General features: G+C 35.8%; 1 protein-coding gene across 2 annotated transcripts; it reads left to right on the plus strand.

The window, feature by feature from the left end:
- The first annotated feature begins 6,123 nt into the window (after positions 1-6,123).
- On the plus strand, positions 6,124-11,002 carry LOC109099299 (motor neuron and pancreas homeobox protein 1-like). 2 transcript variants are annotated; one of them, XM_042767389.1, is made up of 3 exons: positions 6,124-6,905; positions 9,322-9,482; positions 10,153-11,002. In XM_042767389.1, the coding sequence occupies exons 1-3, from the start codon at positions 6,452-6,454 to the stop codon at positions 10,525-10,527; spliced, it is 990 nt and encodes a 329-aa protein (XP_042623323.1). In that variant the 5' UTR covers positions 6,124-6,451; the 3' UTR covers positions 10,528-11,002. The 2 variants fall into 2 exon arrangements, with proteins under 2 accessions (XP_042623323.1, XP_042623962.1); XM_042768028.1 differs by having other exon boundaries at positions 6,129-6,881; positions 10,153-10,999.
- Positions 11,003-15,772: the final 4,770 nt, after the last annotated feature.

A 15,772-nucleotide genomic window follows, 5' to 3' on the forward strand; every position in this document is an offset into this window, starting at 1 on the left:
TCTTTACTAAAATTAAAATTATTAAGAATAATTTTGGTAGTTATATATATATTAGGGATTTCATTTTATTTGTAACGATTAATCACATCCAAAATAAAAGTTTTGTTTACATAATATATGTGTGTATACTGTGTATATTTATTATGTATATATAAATACACACACATGCATGTATATATTTAAGAAGAATATGTTATGTTTATATATTAAATATATTTATATATAATATAAAATATAAGAATATAAATATATAAAGGCATATACATGTAAATATTTTCTAAATATATAATTTATGTGTGTGTATTTATATATACATAATAAATATACCCCGTACACATACATATATTATGTAAAAAAACTTTTATTTTGAATGTGATTAATCATGATTAATCATTTGACAGCCCTAATATATATATATATATATTATGTAAACAAAACTTTTATTTTGGATGTGATTAATCATGATTAATCATTTGACAGCCCTAATATATATGAGATGAAAAACTTCAATGAAAATTTGAAAGTTTGCATTGGCAACTAACTGAAATAAGTACACTAAAAATTATTTAAGTTGTAAATAAAGGTTATTGAAGTATGTATTACACTGAAGTATGTTTTAAGATGTTACTTGCTGTTTTTTTGTAATTATTTGTGAAATTCGCTAACAATTTTTGAGTGAAAACTTTTTCTACACTACTTTTTTCAGTGTAAGTAACTACTAAATCTAAGACTGAAATATAAATAAATGAAAGCTATTTAAAAAACTAATAAAAAAAGACAAATTCGCAACAAAACTACGCTTCAACATTAAAATTGTTAAATAATGAAAACTGATGTTATAAAAATAAAAGCTAATTCAAAATTATTTAATACTATAATAGTCTTTCTAAAAAAGTAAAAAAAAAGAGTAAAATCCACATAGAAATATACAAAACTAATATGATTGACAAAAGCACATAAAATTGCTAGAACTTAAACTTAAATTACAATGAAAATTGAAATAATGAAAATAATCTAATTAAAATAGTAATAAATACTACAATCGTATATAAATGACATTAAATAACTACTAGTGTGTTGCATGATTACTAGGGTATTTGGGGTAGTATTCATGTTTATAGCACAAATGACGGGACAAATTACACACCTTTTTTTATTATTATTATTAATATTAATGGTTAAGCGTTTGATCATATCGCCAACTATAAACAACAGTAATATTGATGTTGGCCTGATGAAAGCACCACTAAAAAATTTAGATATCACTAAGTAAGTATCATGATGACTTGCAATCGAAAGACCAAAGGCCATGTTATTCAGCGTTTATGTAGCGATTAGAGGTTTATACACTGAATGCAATGTAATAATCAACAAATAATGTTATGTTTTGAATATTTTGCAAAGACATTTGCAATGCAAGGTAACCAAAGGCAACACTTGGCAGTAAATCTGTGCTACAGTGCGGTTTAATTCTTTTTAAATTACTCTCATATTTGACATTATATGTTGGAGATTTCGGTTCCCTGTAACAAGTTGAAAGCGTTCTGACTCCATCCCAACCAAAGGTTGCCATTTTCAGACAAATAAAGGCCACACTTACTATGTGCTAATGACTTTAACTTCCTCATTGACTTTATATGTCACTTTGCCGCCTAGCTTCAAAGGCGATTCATTGTAATCCATCGCAAAACCAACATCAATTAGCACATATGCTGTAGGTAAGTGTCTAGGCAGAGAGATAATGAAAGATTATGAAGAGCGGGAAATGGATAGCAGGATACACTGGGAGAAAGCAAACTTCAAAGCCCTCAGTCTTCTCTCTTAAGGGAAGAGATAATGGTGTGTTGAGATAGCAGGGATATCAGGGTGAAAGTAATTATGTCTTCTTGTGTGTGATTGGTACAATATGGGTTGTTTATCTACAAGCACACAATGAGGCCCTTGTGTGGGGGCATAAAAAACCTGGTTGTTAAAGGTGGCCCATTAAACCACCATAAATCTCACACCATCTCTAGAAGCGTAAGGTGTGTTTGTTACCTGTGTGGAAAAAACAAACAGGTGACTCATTCCTGCTCTGCGGAAACGTTTGAATTTTTAAAATACAGAATATGCTTGTCTGCTTTAATTTAAGGTAGTTTTTTATTTTTTTTATTATTATTATTATTATTATTTTTTTTAAATCAAATGTATACCAGACTTTCAGAAATATGCTCTGGTCCAGACACCAAAGCTATAATTTTATTGCTTATGTAATTACAAGAGAATGATCAGGATGAAATATATAGCTAAACGTGTGCTCCCAAACAGTGTTCCCAAGAAGACATATTTAGATTGAAATGAAGTATGTTTTCTGACAAAGAGACAAGAGGTGTCATGATTATCTTGAAGTCGTCTTATCTGAACGAATGATTACTTCCTGACTCATCATAGAGTCATCGTAGCCATGGCAAAACTGATCAACATAATAAAGCCACATCATTTAATGCCAGCCTAGATGAATTTATGAGTCCTGATGCGCCACAACGGATAAAAGCATATTAAGTTTGGCAGCACAGACTACACTGAAGGTGCAGATCGAGGACAAAAACAGTGATAAACAATGATTTTGAGTTACTATCTGGCATTTGGGTAAAAGCTGCACATTTATCAGTGTTCAGAAGCAATGCCAGGCAAGGACCTGTCCTCAGAGATGTTTTCAGAGCATGAATAATTAGTATAATGCATTAGATGAAACCTTGTGCTAATTTTTCAAATGTTGGTACACTAAAGGGGCTTGTGAATGGCACTCGTTTAATAAAACATTTAATAATAAAACAGATTTTACTTTACCTGATACAAGTGGTTGTGCTTATCCATGCAAATGTTACTATTCCAGTATATTATTATTGTTCCAGACAAAACTTGACAATACATCTTGCATTGTAATGTATCTTATATGCATATAGTTCAAAATAAAAGTGACCAACAGGTCAGCTTGTACCAGACTGAAATTTGGGTCATGCTAATCAGACTTCAGTTTCATTTCTATTAAAAAAAAAAAAAAAAAAAAAAAAACTACTGACTCAGGCAGAGGATCAAAGAGAGATCATAACGTACTAAGGCGTTTGCCGGTCACGGCTGTGTGATCTTTGCTGAGCTGCAATAATGACTGCAAAATATGCCTGTAATCGGTGATAAGGCCTTTAATGTTCTGTAAACGCGACAGGTACTAAAGTTTACAGGCCTAAAATTAAATGATAAACTTTGACTTTGAAAGGCATATCAAGACTTCAAAGTGATAAGTGATCTTAAATTAATAGATCACCCAAAAATGAACATTTGCTGAAAATGTACTCACCCTCAGGTCATCTGAGATCATTTAGTCAACTTCAAACTGCTTCTGGCTAAAATACAAGTCCTAGGTAAAAAAAAAATAAAAATAAAAAAAAAGCTCTAAAAATCTTAATGATGGATTTGTTTCTTGCAAACCAGCAGCTTTTTGCTTCACAGTTTTAACTGCTGGACTGTAGTTGGATTACTGTGATGTGATGATTACTGTGATGATTTTATCAGCTGCTTGGACTCTCATTTTGATGACATCCATTCACTGCAGGGGATCCATTTGTGAGCAAGTGATGTAATGCTAAATCTCTCCAAATATGTTTCAGTGAAGAAACAAACTTATCTAGATCCTGTATGGTGAGTACATTTTTAGCAAATTTTCATTTTTGGGTAAACTATTTCTTTAAGGCACTGTGTCTATGCATGTTTACATGAAGCCTAAGCTTTACATGAGCATTCAAATAAGCATTGGTTTGTTATTTTAACTGATTTTATTTAATCCACATTTATCTGATTATTTTAGCTGTATTCTGAGTGAAATAAAACACTTTCTATAATCTTAAAAATGTCCCATTTTGTGCACAAACTGCACTCAAATTGAAAATTAAAAATGAATATCAATATAAACTAAAACATTTCTCATCAAGTCCTCAACTGAATAATTTGGACTACATTAATTTTTAAGCTCTACTGTACATCAGCAATTAAGGAACGTTAAAGAGAAACATCTGAGACAAACTTGACTTTTAACTGAAACATAGATACAAGTAACCTGAGCTATGAAACAGCAACGTATAAGCAAACCATTTGAACTTATAGAAAGAACACCATGAAGCGCAGTAAAATGCGTCGATTTACCTTTGCAAAATATTGTAAATCCGCTTAAATCGAAACATTTAAAAACAATTAAAATATGAATTCAAAAATAAAATATAAATATTAGTCATCTCAGCTACCACAACCATTCATATATTTCAGCCGTCAATAGTTTTAGCGCTGCCTGCATTGCATTTAATCACTGGTAGCGTGCAATAAACCTACATGTATATGTGCGCGCGCTCTGCTTAAGAGAGGACATGACACGAGGCCGGCGGTGCCACCGTTTGCATTGATTCAATTTAATTTGCGCACCTCTGTCACAGGGTGCCAATGACAGATTTATCAGTGGCAGTGCAATGGCCGAGGGGAGGGAGAGGTTGCTGGGAATATGCGGAGAGCACTTGATTTCTCTTGTGCAAATTACCTCTATAGATGTGTCTCAAACCTAGTGAACTGTCTGTCTGTCTGTCTGTCTGTCTATCTATCTATCTATCTATCTATCTATCTATCTATCTATCTATCTGTCTATCTATCTATCTATCTATCTATCTATCTATCTATCTATATGTAGTAGACTTGTCTAATGCTACCTCAAACATGCTGTCTAGTTAGGCAGCACACTAGCTTTAAAGACACAGCCTGCATCAGGACCGCAGACCGCCGTTCATTTGCGGGATAGAGGGGCGGGCTGCTCCAATCTTCTCGGGTCAAAGCGAAAATATCAGTTTGCTGGCCTCATGTCGCCTGTGCAGAGACTGTTTTCCATGTTATTAATCCACCGTCCACTGCTCTTTCTTGTAGGCAATATTTAAAATAACAATTGCGAATTTCAATTCATTTCGTCTCGATTTATTGCGTGTTTACGACAAACAGTTCATGCCTGGAATGAAGGTTTTGAATGAATTGCCTGTGTATCATTAATTTATTTTATCTACAGCTCTTTTTATTTTTTTTTATTTTCCCCATATAAATCATTCAAGCGTTTGCACTTGTAGATACAGAAGATTGTAGCCTTCTTTATTTTTACTCATAAATGTGCAATGATTATTTATTTCACGATGCGGTCGGAAATGTGATATTTCATCGAACGGACTATTGTTTATTTTATTAAATTTGTTAAAATGCATCTTAAACCCCTTCATATGTGCTTGTATCATTGCTGAAGTCGATGAAAATGATCAATGAGATCTCATAGAAAAAGACAAATTCGTGCAATTATTATTATTAGTATTATTGTTACTATTATTATCATTATTGTTATTGCAGACCACTGTAAAAAAGTGGATGCATGCAGTTAGAGCTATTTCTGTCTGACCTGACTTTTTAATTAAAAAAATAATTTTTATTTGTCTAAATTAATATAATCCGGTTAATTTATTTTTTATACATAATAGGCAATTAAATATTTGAAGGAAAGCATTTATATTTGTATCACTTTTTTAATCAAACTATTTAATGCTGCAAATATCTGACGCACTGATAAGAGTAAATCATATATAGGTTAATGCACAATTTTATGGACTATAATGTAAATAAAAATGTAAAATCGTAAAATCGTAAAATGCAATATCTTGATATTATAGCCGACATTCTTTAAATAAGTCGTTAAAAAAATATTACATCACATTATTAATATTAATATGTAGGAAAGGCCTACATCTTGGACAACTGCTCAGTGAGATTATACTTTTCATGTAATATTATGTGTATTTATTTAGCCTCTTTTAATTATTTTTGATGTTTTAGGCTTACCTTTACACTTGCACTTAGTGCAATTAACTGAGTTACTAGACAGTAAGAAAATGAGAGATGCTTGATGTCAGGCGCATGTAAATTCGCAATTGTCTTTGCTCTGATGTTGGCTGAGGAGTAAGTCTTAGTCCAAGGACAAGCTCGAAGTGTCTATACTACAGTATATGATTAGTTAATTATAAAACTGTCAAGTGATCTACTCCCGCAGGACATACACGGCAGCCTATCAGCGCTTAGCCTCACACGGGCATTATGACTGAGATGTGAACGCGCAAGCAAGTTCAGAGAGCAAAGCAGATGACAGAGATACAGTTCTAAACAAGAGAAAGTGGTATAGTAAGATTAAGCGCTCTTATCATTTCTAGGCGGATTTTCTTTTTTCTGTGCGTAAATTATTAACTGTAGGCTACTTTAGTACTTTATGCGTTACATGCTTCCAAATGGGCAAAAATCAGTTAGACTAAACTCTAAATATCTAAGTTATAAAAAAACAGAAAGTATCAGTAATCGCGATTAAAACGCATGTATCTGCAACTCCAAATACCCTAAAAGCGTTGCAATGGAAAAATCAAAGAACTTCAGGATCGACGCACTTCTGGCTGAAGAACCATATCGGGGGACCCGAGAAGCATCACCTGGACTGAGCATCGACAGCCCTACGGGTAGCCCGGTGTCCTGCAGGCGCGCCGACACTCCGTCCCCTCGCGGGACCCCGGGTGCCATACACCTCCAAACCGGAATCATACCTAAACCAGGGCTGCTCAGTCTTCCACACCCGGGACTCACTTCACTTCCAGGCATGTACACAACTCCCATGTACCCTATTTCAGCTTTGGGAGGTCAGCACCCTGCCTTGGCGTACTCGGGTTTTACGCAGCTGACGCAGCCGTATCCGGAGCAGCTAAAGGCAGCGGCGATGGCCGGATCTTTACCCCTGGAACACTGGATACGAGCTGGCATCATGGTACCACGACTGCCCGATTACACCTGTGAGTGGGGTAGCGTTCAGATGAGTGGGTAACAATTTGTTAAGTCACTAATAAACATTACATAATCCTTAACAAATCAAAAGTTACTGTAATAATAAACACTGCTAAAAAAATAAATAAAATAAAAAAAGAGATGTAGTTACAATTTTCACTCAGAAATGCTAGTAAATATCAGAATTAAGAAACTATTAAAAGAAACGGCAAGTGACACTGAATTCAACGTGAAATTCTGATTATTTTCTTGTAAAACGTACTCCAATAATGCTTCATTTTTTACATTTTATAATAACCATGAAAGTTTTATGACATTTCTAACTATTTGAATGCATTTATTAATCATCTGTTAAGCATTATTATATTTATTAAAATATATATATAAATATAAAAATTATATTATTGAATGTAAATTTTTGTTTATTTTATATTATTGAATAATAAAAATATAAAAATGAATGTAAAATTTAAATTATAGAAAATATATATATATAGAATATAATGTTTGCTGTTCATGAAATATGAGTGGATTACCATAACACTTTTTAAACGTTCATTAATAATTAATTTAACGTAATGCTAATCTGTTCTAAAAGTTCATTCGCATATGAACAAGCCCACATGAACAATTAGTCACATCAATAACCGAATGATATTTATTAATATTTCGGTGTTATTAATGTTAAAAAAGAAAAAAGAAAAAAAGGGGTTCTATTTTTTCCCTCCAAAAAAATAATTCTTTATCACAGTTTTGAACTACTCAGGATTCACATGAGCAAACTGCAACTTTATGTAATTAAAAGCAACAAAACCATCTGATATTTAAAGAAAAAAAGGCCTCTCTAGTTGTTTTATCCAAATTATATATATTGTGTACCTCTATCATTATAGCATCATTACTGTTAAACACCCAATTTTGTTGCATTACCGCCATTGTCAGTTTGAAAGCAAATATTGTAAAAGCTCATGAAATCCTTTTCAACATAATCAAAGGTGAGGAAAAGCAAACAGAGAGAGAGAGAGAGAGAGTGTGTGTGTGAGAGAGATGTGCTTACACACCTGTGGCTCTTGAAAGACAGACCTGAAGTTAATTTATCACTAAGCAATTATGATGTTTATAACTCCTGTTTGATGGATTATTAAACTGAAATCATGGTGGTCACATGGGGTGAAATTAATTTGCTGAATTATATAATATATAGTCTAGGTGCCCAAAAGGCAGTATCAGGAAATCTATTACTTATTTCTAAATTTATTTGCCATTAGAAATAACTAATAATTAAAAAACAGGGAAACCTGTTTTTTAAAATTTGAAACAGGAATTTTTAATTTTTTATTTTATTAAATTAAAAAATTTTATTTTTTTTTGACAAACCATTAGCCAATATATTTTACAATATTTAACAGACATTACACTCTTCATAGACATGACTGAAAGATAATATTATCCTTGGATAGTTAAAGAAACAACAACTCAACAATAAAGTCATTTTGACACTGTAACTTAACAGTAGTTCATCAGGATTTACACCAAACTGTAATAGTATAATTTTATTTTTGGCTTCTTTATAAAGCCATAAATGTCAGCTTGATGGAAATTGTCTTTGTGTAAGAGAGAAACTATAAACAAACACCTTAAACATACTGTAGTTCATCAATAAAATCCCAGAAGCGTTCATTGAATTTTCATTATGTTAATGGCTTGCTCTTGCGTTTTATGGCTGCCCAGCCCTGTTTCCTCTGTGTGTAACAATAAGCTGCAGTAAAGCTATTATGGTAAATGATAGCTGCAAATTCTGGTCTTTCTTTTGTGTGTGTGTGTGTGTGTGTGTGTGTGTGTGTGTGTGTGTGTGTGTGTGTGTGTGTGTGTGTGTGTGTGTGTGTGTGTGTGTGTGTGTGTGTCTGTGCGTGTGTGTGCCTGACCCTGCAAGTCCTTGACATTATATAAAAGAGACAAAAATCTCATAAAAATAATCTAGACATGGATTACAGCAGATTGCATCCCTTTTGGCTGGTACTTAATTTTTATATACAGGCACAAGAGGCCTGTTATTAATTTGGAATAGATTTACAGTTTTAGTAATGACGTAAGTGCAGGCTTTACAAATGCTGCTAAATGTTCATGTCAGTTTAAAGTTCATATTAGATCGACATGAAATAATGTTAAACTGCAGCAGAATAATTGTATTCATTAACAGTGCTCAGGCTTGAATGAACTCCTAACTCTAAAAATCTAAACTGTATCTGAGCAACAGAATATCACTTGACTGGGGGTTATTTTGACTTGGACCATTAGGAAACCACCTAACAATCACTCAAAACACATTAGACACGTACAAACCTAGCATCAAAACAACACACTAAAACACTAATTGTATTTTTATGTAATCTGTTCATAATTGATGTTATGGCCTTCATGTCCTGATTCTTGTTTTTTGTCTTATAGCGTCCCCCCAGTCCGGTTTGATGGGTAAATGTCGTAGGCCGCGGACAGCATTCAGCAGTCAACAACTACTGGAGCTGGAAAACCAGTTTAAACTTAACAAGTACCTTTCCAGACCCAAACGCTTCGAAGTGGCCACATCGCTCATGCTGACTGAGACACAGGTAAAGGAGTGTGAAAGTGAGTGAGTGGAGGATTGGAAAAATATGGTATACTGAGATTTGAGATTCTGAAAAAATCTTGGTAACACCATGTTACTTTAAAACAAATGTTTTTAAAAAGTCAGTTATGCTCACCAATGCTGTATTTATATATAAAAAAATAATAATTACAATTTCCAATAAAAGTTTTCTATTTAAATATTTCGAAATGTAATTTATTTCTGCAATGACAAAGTAGATTTTTTTTTTTACTCCAGTTTTCAGTGTCACATGATCCTTCAGAAATCATTCTAATATGTGGATTTGATGCTCATAAACATTTCTTGTTAATGTTAAAAACAGTTTAAACTGCTAAATATGTTTGTGGAAACCATTATTAATTTCCAGGATTATTTAATAAATAGAAATCTCTTGTAACTTTATAAAAGTCTTTACTGTGACTGTTGATAAATTTTAATATATATATATATATATATATATATATATGTGTGGGTATGCATATATATACTACAGCATATTGGTTACTGTATTTATGGTATCACCATCATTGTAATGTCTAAATGCCATGGTATCTTTTCCATAAATTATTGTATTTATTTTCTGTTGGTTTATTGTTTCTTTGGTAGAAAGTGATTATTTTGCTGATAACTTTTTGGGATTGTGTGTAAAATAGGTCAAGATCTGGTTCCAGAACCGTCGAATGAAGTGGAAACGTAGTCGTAAGGCTAAAGAACAGGCCACGCAGGTAGAGGTCAAATGTCAGCGCGGGGGATCCAAACCAACCAATGAGAGGCCAGGAAGGGATGGCCGCAGGGCCATAGCTCAGAGTGTGGAAGAGCACAAGGAAGAGGACGATCTTGAGGAGGAAGAGGAGGAAGATGAGGAGGAAAGGCAACACACATTCATAAACGACAACCTTAATGTACCACGTTGCACAGATTTTCTGCACCACACGTCTGCATTAGGATACCACCCTGACAGCCCGTTCTCTGAGGACGACATGGAGGAGGTTGGAGGAAGTGATAGGAAGATTGGGGTAGGGTTATGAAAAGATATCCATATGGAAACTGAGACTGCATTACCTCACAGCAACATTACAGTCCTGTGCTGTGGTCTGACTATGGCAACTGTAAAATGAAAGAAACAAGACTATAAAAGCCAACCATTTTCCCACTAAAAGACACATGAAAAGCCAACCACCAGAATGAATTTCACTGATCCGCACCTGATGGTGTTGGTAAGTACAGGTGTTAATGAAACTCATACAGAGTAAACATAAAATATAACAAATAATAAATATTTAAGCTGTGTTCCAAAACTTGTAGATGGCAAAGGACATCACAGAATCTCTCTCTGTTATTTTGTCTCTATATGTATGGACGCACACATATTACCATTCTAAAGTTAGGGGTCAACAATATTTTTATTTTTATTTAAAGGAAATGAATACTTTTATTCAGCAAGGATGCATTAAATGATTAAAAGTGACAGTAAAGACTATTATAATGTTACAAATGCAAATTCGATCCTATTCTGTTCTTTTGAACTTCTTTTATCAAAGAATCCAGAAAAAAGTAACACGGTATTATATAATAATAATAATAATAATAATAATAAAGAAGAAGCAGAAGAAGAAATGTTTCTTATGCATCAAATCAGTATATTAGAATGACACTGAAGACCGGAGTAATGACTGCTGAAAATTCAGCTTTGCCATCAAAAGAATAATTCACATTTTAAAATATATTAAAACTGTTATTTTAAAATGTAATAATATTCCACAATTTTATTGTTTTTACTGTTTTTGATCAAATGAATGCAGCCTTGGTGAGAATAAGAGACTTAAACATCCAACAAAATTCAACGCCTATATATATATATATATATATATATATATATATATATATATATATATATATATATATATATATATACATACACACACACAAAACATTTTTTTAAATAGTCTGTTCACTCACTAATTTGTATATAGAATATCACGTTGCTAACTTAGGTGTTCTTCACATTTTTAATCACTATTAAAATCAATTGTTCATGTGAGGCGTGCTATTTGTGTGGCACATGGAGATGCTGCCTATGTAGAGCATTTCAAACTAACCACTTACGAGGTTTCATTTTAATTAGTTTAAAACCTATGCAGGGTGCAAGCTCACTAGGTTTTGGAACAGAGCTTTGATTAATTTTGATTAAATGTCTGAGAGCTATTTCTTGTTTCAACAAGACTTAAATGTCAGTTTATTTTTTTTGTTCATTGTAAATAGCATGAGATGTGTGCAGTTTTTTTTTGCAGTAAAACACTTTTGTTTAATAATTAACAAAAAAAAAAAAAAAAATCTTAACACCTGGTTTTAAGAATGAATAGAACATTTAAATTACCCTATTTACTTTCTTAATACAATTTTTTATTACTATATATTATTATTATTATTATTATTATTATTTTTTACTGTGCATGATTCATTTTGCACATTATTCCAAAGAAATAATGTTGTAAGCAACTAGTGTGGTAATTTAATACAAATTAACAGCAATGTTATATAATTAACAGCAATAATAACAGATAATGACAATTTTGAAGAAGAATTAAGCATTACCTCTGGGAAATGTCAAAATGCTCTGCAGGGTAAACTTGACCTTCAGCTTCCATGTCCAGGTCAAACATTAGTGTTTGGGTTGTTTAAGGCGGCCAGCAGTCCTACACAATCCACAGCAAACTTTGTTCTGGTAGAAACAGGCACTTCTCATGATGAAATCAATTCCTAAGGCTACAAGAATATATTCATTAAACACTAAATTGTCTTTATAAATGTACATAGTTTCATGTGGTGTCAACCCAGAACATCAAAATAACATGAAATCAGCTTGAAATACATTGGATTTGATTTACTTTTTTTTTTTTTATATTTTTTGGTTTGTTGAAGGTACAACATGCATATAAATATTTATTTGCAATAAAAGTATGCGATGTACATTAATATGCATTATTTTTACCTTCTCATAACCTCTCATATGCATCATTTACCTATGTGATGGAAAGGAGTTGGAGGCATGTATATTTCTATATGTCACAGTTTCATGCATATGTGGCTCAGTGTTTGTTCACTTCAATGTTATTTAAGAAAGTTAAAGTCTAGGTAATTTATTTCCATTGAAGGATGCAAGAGAGGTAGATACACAATATAATAATGTTATATTTGTCTGTGTTGCTGTAAATTGCTGCAAATAAACTAATAGAAAAGCAAAAGTGTGGCAATGATTGTATTGAAAATCTGAATAAAGCTACCTTTCAGAGGCAGTATGCAGAGGTGGGAATTCAAGTATTTTTGTAACACCCTGTACAGCCTGAAGACAGCTTTTGAGGTTCTTTATAATTTGCTACCATTAGCAAGTGAGCAAGAAAAGTTGACAGAGACAAAGCACAATAATTTTTAGGCATTTGTGATATGAATATATACACTAGTCATCATTAGGGTCATTTAAAAATTGTCTTAGACAAAAGCTCAACCAACAAAAAATACAAATAATAATCACAACAAAAGTTAACATTACATACATCACAATGTATCATTTTAAGATCCTATTTAAAATACCAGTGGCAGTTGGGATAAAGGTCTTCTTATACTTCTTAAAACTTCTCAGTTTCCTCAATAAGCCGAGAAGTTGATAAGCATTCAGACAATGTTTTTAAAAAGGCTTATCAAATGAAAATTGGGAATCAATTTCTGTTCCTAAATATTTGAAGGATCCCACCTGCTCAACTTCCTCTCCATTAAAGGATTAGTTCACTTCCAGAATAAACAGTTCCTGATCATTTACTCACCCCCATGTCATTTGAGATGTCTTTCTGTCATCAGTCGCTAAGAAATTAAGGCTTTTGAGGAAAACGTTCCAGGATTTTTTTTCCATATAATGGACTTCAATGGGAACCAACGAGCTGAAGGTCCAAATTGCAGTTTCAGTGCAGCTTCAAAGGGCTTTACACGATCCCAGCCGAGGAATACGAGTCTTAACTAGTGAAAAGATCAGTCATTTTCAAAAAACAAAAAAAAAAAAACATTTAAATAACAAATGATTTCAAACGTGCTCTTATATTATTAGCTCCACAACACATTTATTTAGTTTTACTAATATTGAGCTGCAAAGAACTCTCCTCCATCCAAATTGTAATAAAATTATCAAAATGATTGAATATCCTTTACACATCCCACCAGCGCCATATCATTTGGCGCAGCCGGGGCCCCACCCTGGAGCCAGGCTCAGGGCGGGGGCTCGAATGCGAGTGCCTGGTGGCTGGGCCTCCCCTCATGGGGCTCGGCCGGGCTTAACCCGAAAGAGCAACGTGGGGCCGACCTCCAATGGACCCACCATCTGCGGGAGGAATTGTAAGGGGCTGGTCCATTGTGGATCGGGCAGCGGTCGAAGGCATTGGTCCCGGCGACCCGATCTCTGGACACGGAAACTGGCCTTAGGGATGTGGAATGTCACCTCGCTGGTGGGGAAGAAGCCTGAGCTTGTGCGAGAGGTTGAGAGGTACCGACTAGAGATAGTCGGGCTCACCTCCACGCACAGCTTGGGTTCTGGAACCATGCCCCTTGAGAGAGGCTGGACTCTCTACCACTCTGGAGTTGCCTGCGGTGAGAGGCGGCGGGTTGGGGTGGGGTTGGTTTTGTGTACCGAGCTCAGTCACCATGTGTTGGAGTTTACCCTGGTGAACGAAAGGGTCGCTTCCCTGCGCCTTCGGGTCGGGGATAGGTCTCTCACTGTCATTTGTGCTTACGGGCCGAATGGCAGTGTAAAGTACCCGGCCTTCTTGGATTCTCTGGGAGGGGTGCTGGAAAGTGCTCTGATCGGGGACTCCATCGTTCTACTGGGGGACTTCAATGCACACGTGGGCAGCGACAGTGACACCTGGCGGGGGGTGATTGGGAGGAATTAGCCCCCCTGATCTGAACCCGAGTGGTGTTCTGTTATTGGACTTCTGTGCAAGTCACAGTTTGTCCATAACGAACACCATGTTCAAGCATAAGGGTGTTCATCAGTGACCGTGGCACCAGGACACCCTAAGGTGGAGGTCGATGAACGACTTTGTGGTCGTTTCGTCTGACCTCCGGCCGTATGTTTTGGACACTCTGGTAAAGAGAGGGGTGGAGCTGTCAACTGATCACCACCTGGTAGTGAGTTGGATCTGATGGCGGGGGAGGAAGCTGGGCAGACTCGACGGACCCAAACCTATTGTGAGGGTCTGTTGGGAACGTTTGGCTGAGCCCCCTGTCAGAGAGATTTTCAACTCCCACCTCTGGCAGAGCTTCGACCAGATTCTGAGGAAGGCTGGAGACATTGAGTCCGAATGGACCATGTTCTCTGCCTCCATTGTCAGTGCGGCCACTCGGAGCTGTGGCCGTAAGGTCTCCGGTGCCTGTCGAGGCGGCAATCCCCGAAACCGGTGGAGAACACCGGAAGTAAGGCATGCCATCAAGCTGAAGAAGGAGTCCTACCAGGCCTGGCTGGCTTGTGGGACTCCTGAGGCAGCTGATGGGTACCGGCAGGCCAAGCGGGCTGCAGCCCGGGTGGTTGTGGAGGCAAAAACTCGGGTCTGGGAGGAGTTTGGTAAGACCATGGAGAAAGACTATCGGTTGGCCTCAAAGAGATTTTGGCAAACCGTACGGCGCCTCAGGAGGGGGAAACAGTGCCCTGCCAACACTGTTTACAGTGGAGGTGGGCAGCTGTTGACCTCAACTGGGGATATCGCTGGATGGTGGAAGGAATACTTCGAGGATCTCCTCAACCCCACCGACATGTCATCCATTGAGGAAGCAGAGGCCGAGGGTTTGGAGGTGGACTCATCCATCACCCAAACTGAAGTTACAGAGGTAGTTAAGAAGCTTCTCGGTGGCAAGGCACCAGGGGTGGATGAGATCCGTCCTAAATACCTCAAGTCCATGGATGTTGTGGGGCTGTTTTGGCTGACACGCCTCTGCAGCATCACGTGGCAGTCGGGGACAGTGCCTCTGGAATGGCTGACCGGGGTGGTGGTCCCTCTTTTCAAGAAGGGGGACCGGAGGGTGTGTTCCAACTACAGGGAGATCACACTCCTCAGTCTTCCTGGGAAAGTCTATGCCAGGGTACTGGAGAGGAGAATTCGGCTGTTAGTTGAACCTTGGATTCAGGAGGAACAATGTGGTTTTCATACCGGTCGTGGAACACTGGACTAGCTTAATACCCTCACCGGGGTGCTAGAGGGTTCATGGGAGTTTGCCCAACCAATCCACATG

Source organism: Cyprinus carpio, chromosome A1, assembly GCF_018340385.1.
Source record: "Cyprinus carpio isolate SPL01 chromosome A1, ASM1834038v1, whole genome shotgun sequence".
NCBI lineage: Eukaryota > Metazoa > Chordata > Actinopteri > Cypriniformes > Cyprinidae > Cyprinus > Cyprinus carpio.

Excerpts from the sequence above, each read along its gene's own strand:
- LOC109099299 (XM_042767389.1), top strand. The coding sequence starts at position 6,452 with ATGGAAAAATCAAAGAACTTCAGGATCGACGCACTTCTGGCTGAAGAA. Across the intron at positions 6,906-9,321 it reads GTGGGGTAGCGTTCAGATGA|CGTCCCCCCAGTCCGGTTTG; the intron begins GTGGGTAACAAT and ends TTTGTCTTATAG. Across the intron at positions 9,483-10,152 it reads TCATGCTGACTGAGACACAG|GTCAAGATCTGGTTCCAGAA; the intron begins GTAAAGGAGTGT and ends TGTGTAAAATAG.